The sequence below is a fragment of the Triticum dicoccoides genome, chromosome 1B (genome assembly GCF_002162155.2).
Source record: "Triticum dicoccoides isolate Atlit2015 ecotype Zavitan chromosome 1B, WEW_v2.0, whole genome shotgun sequence".
Classification (NCBI taxonomy): domain Eukaryota; kingdom Viridiplantae; phylum Streptophyta; class Magnoliopsida; order Poales; family Poaceae; genus Triticum; species Triticum dicoccoides.
In genome coordinates this window covers 672,436,429-672,440,280 of record NC_041381.1, presented here as the reverse complement: position 1 = coordinate 672,440,280, position 3,852 = coordinate 672,436,429, and the positions used below count along the sequence as shown (strand labels likewise).

General features: G+C 46.0%; 1 protein-coding gene across 1 annotated transcript; it reads left to right on the top strand.

The window, feature by feature from the left end:
• The first annotated feature begins 2,486 nt into the window (after positions 1-2,486).
• On the top strand, positions 2,487-3,590 carry LOC119312120 (BTB/POZ and MATH domain-containing protein 1-like). The gene has a single exon (XM_037587860.1). The coding sequence runs from the start codon at positions 2,487-2,489 to the stop codon at positions 3,588-3,590; it is 1,104 nt and encodes a 367-aa protein (XP_037443757.1).
• The last annotated feature ends 262 nt before the right edge of the window (positions 3,591-3,852 follow it).

The window sequence follows — 3,852 nt, the reverse complement described above, 5'->3', positions numbered from 1 at the left end:
GATCACTAATGATCTCAACACTCTTATATTTCTGGAGTACCAAGTTCTGCCTCTTGTTGGACCAGGTGAACCGCCATCGATTAAGTTTGATCACTTTCAAATCTGCCTGTGTTTAAGTGTTAACCGGTGAACCGTTCAGATATTTTATTTGAGAGTAATCTGCGCAGAATATGAGAACCCACCTGGATTAGTCTCTAATTTTATACTTTTATTTGATCTGCGTCAAAGACATATGATGTTCACGCCTTGAATATGAGAGGCCGGGAAGTTAGATGGTTTGGAATGATGATGGATGATTTAGTCTCTAATCACCCCTCATCACTGCTCAATTATGAACCACTCATTTCAAATCCTCTAACTTCCCGGCCGGTCACCCATCCTCTCACTAATCGAGCCTGAGCACGCTTAACTTCTAACTTCTATTTCCCCTAGTTTTTAAGTCTGCACATGTTGTTTACCTGACAATAATAAGCTGTCAATTCTATTAACCCTTAGGAGTTTAGCTTGAGCATGAAGTCACATGTTTCACTGTTTGAGTTTGAAACTATTATTTTAAAAAATAATTATTATCTAGTAAAAATAATATTTCTTGAATAAGTAGTTTGACCACAGCTTGACCAGATTTGACAATAGTTTGACCACAGTTTGACCAAAAGTCAAAAAAACTAATATAATTATTTATTAACACTAATATTTTTGAATAAGTAGTTTGACCATAGTTTGACGGAAATTTGTCCAGATTTAACAAAAATTAAAAAAAAACTAAAATTTGAGCATACCTTTTTTTTCCTTTTAGAATTTGAGGATTCAAAAAAATTGCAAACAGGCCTATGGTTGTCAAAATCGGATGCGGATTTTTGTGCTGATTTTTTGATATATTATATATTTTTTTCGACATCGTATGCAAAAGATATGGCCGTTTTACTTTTTCATAACATTTTTTTGCAAAACATGTCCAAATTTAAGTTTCTTAATTTTCCTAACTAGTAGGTGTAGTAACATAACTACATCTCGAAGGATTTTAATTTCTGAAGTATTTATCATTTTCTTTTGTTTTTTGCAAAACTGAAATGGCGATTAGGGGGGGGGTAGAGTTTGAAAATTGCCCTTTAGTCCCGGTTTGTTTCTCCAACCGGTACTAAAGGTTAGATCCTTTTGTACCGGTTTGTGACACAAACTAGCACTATAGGTTAGACCATTAGTCCCGGTTCGTGTCACAAATCAGGACTAAAGGGGCTCGTGGGGCCCTGGCCTGACGCTAGCCTACCACCACCCCTTTAGTACCGGTTCGTGCCACGAACCAGTACTAAAGGTTCAACACGAACCGAGACTAATGAATAGCCGTTCGAACCGGCACTAATGATCACATTAGTGCCGGTTAATTTACAAACCGAGACTAAAGGGCTGAACATTATGCCCTTTTTTACTAGTGCAGGGCTTGAGCTTCTCGGCATGCATGCAAGGGCCTCAAGGCTTGCCAGGTTGTTAGTGTAGGGCAAGACCATAGTGAGGACCCTAGGAACATGCCTGTAGAATCCCTACGTACCGCCACAGAAGCACCTGACTCCCCATTGCAGATAGTCCGTCGTCAACATTTGTCGTGACCTCTTTTGCCGAACAGGTCTAAGAGGTATTGGAACCACCGCTCTCGAGTGCTTCAGCCCTTCATGCTTGGAAAATGTGCCTCTCAACAAAAAAAGTGAGTTTGGAGAAGGCTATGAAAAATAGCTTCATGGATTGCCTTCCTTCTTGCTTCCCAAGTTGCTTTGCGTGACCACTAATTTCATCAAGCAGACAAGCAGCCATGTGATAAAGATTCAAACATGGTGAACAACCATTGTTTTCGTAAAAGAAAATTCGTCAAAGCCTATCAACATGGGATCTAGTTTTGAAAATCTCAATGCGAGGAATTCAATAATGAAAACGGTTTGAGATTTGGACGCGCGATTTAAAAGATAAAACGTTTTGAGTAAACAGATTTATGAAAAAAGAAAAACTCCCATGTTACGAAAAATGCTCCTTAATTAGTATTTTTTTTTAGAATCTCCTAGATTAGTACTGATTAGTTTTTTTAGGAAACCTGGTTATTTTGAGAAAATATGGGCGGCGGCCATATTCCGCGTACAAACGCTAAAAATTGGCCCAGCGGAAATTTATCAGCCCTCGGCGCAGAATTTTCATGGGCCGCTACCCCCGTTTGTTGTTTCTGACCTAGCTGCTCTACCCTACCCGACGACCACGCCCGCACGGCCGCACCGCCGCCGTTCCCCAAGGCCAAATCGCTTGCATCGTTCCCCATCTTGCCACCGCCACGCCGTCGACCGCTACCCTGCGCCGCTCTCCGCAGCGCTGACTGGCCTACCGAAATCCCTCCCCCGTGCGGCCGTTTCCCCAACCGCCTCTCCCTCCGCCAGTCTGCCCCCGCCTCTCCCTGCCGGCTCACCAATCTACCCCTGCTGCTCCACATCGGCAAGACCGCAGGAATCATGTCGTTCGCCGGCGTATCCGTAGTTTCTGCCGGCAGCATGCCGCAGGGGTCGGCCATGATCTACTCCGGCTCCAGCGCAGCCAGCAGAGACAGTTGGTATCACCTCCTTGTGGTGGAAGGTTACTCCCGCTTCAAAGACACGCCCACCGGAGTGCTCATCAAGGGCTGCTCTTTCCAAGCTGGAGGCCATCGATGGGCTATGAAACTCTACCCCAATGGCTGTGTCCCAGATGATGCCGGTTTCGTGTCCGTTTATCTTTTCCTTGACCAGGCGGATGTTGCACGGCATGTGATGCTGCACCTCCAGTTTAGTTTGATTGATGAGGCTGACAAGCAAGAGCCCGCACGCATCCGCGCAATCAAACCATGTGCCTTCTCCGGCGCTGGCCCTTCTCGCATTTGGGGTCGTCGTCGTTTCATAAAATGGGAGGACCTTGAGAAGTCAGGGCATCTCAAGGATGATTGTTTCACCATCCGGTGTGATTCCATCACCGCTGAAGCTGCTGATGCTCCCTTGATCGAGGTGCCGTCATCTAACATAAGTAAGCATCTGAGCCATCTCTTAATGACCAAGGTGGGTGCCGATGTGATGTTCGAGGTCGGCCCTGAGACGTTTGTTGCGCACCGTTGTGTGCTCGCGTCCCGTTCCCCTGTCTTCATGGCTCAGCTCTTTGGCCCCATGAAGGAGGGGACCATGGCTAGTGCCGTACAGATACAAGACATGGAACAGAACGTGTTCAAGGCCTTGCTCAGTTTTGTCTACACCGACTTGATGCCCGAGATGGAGGTGGAAGGAGCCGATGTGATTACGTGGCTGCGACACTTGCTTGCCGCGGCCGATAGGTTTGATCTCCAGCGGCTCAAGTCCATGTGCGAAGAGAGGCTGTCGAAGCACATAGATTTGAGCTCGGTGACGGCCACCCTTGGTCTGGCAGCGCAGCACCATTGCCATGGACTCAAGGAGGCCTGCCTAGAGTTTCTCAAAGTCCAATCCCCTGAAGACTTGCGAGGAGTCATGGCGACCAGCGACTGGGAGCACATAGCTGCAACCGATCACTCCGTTCTGAATGAGCTCATCGCCAAGCTTGCTTCCAAACTTTAGTTCGTCTGCTGTAACAGTGTCCTCGTGTGGCTTCTGCTACGCATGGAGGATCAACATATGTGTGCATGACAGATGGTTTATGGATTCAGTTAAGCAAACGTCAAAGTTGATCTATTGTCCTGCGTTCTTTCCTGTACTGTGAAACTGAAGTACATAGTCCGTACATTGGCTTTAGCAATCTCCATGTTGGTCGATCATGTGATCCTGGAAACGGCCGGGCCTGGTGAAAATTCAAAACTACGAATGTGTATCTATCTATCTA

Excerpts from the sequence above, each read along its gene's own strand:
- LOC119312120 (XM_037587860.1), top strand. The coding sequence starts at position 2,487 with ATGTCGTTCGCCGGCGTATCCGTAGTTTCTGCCGGCAGCATGCCGCAG.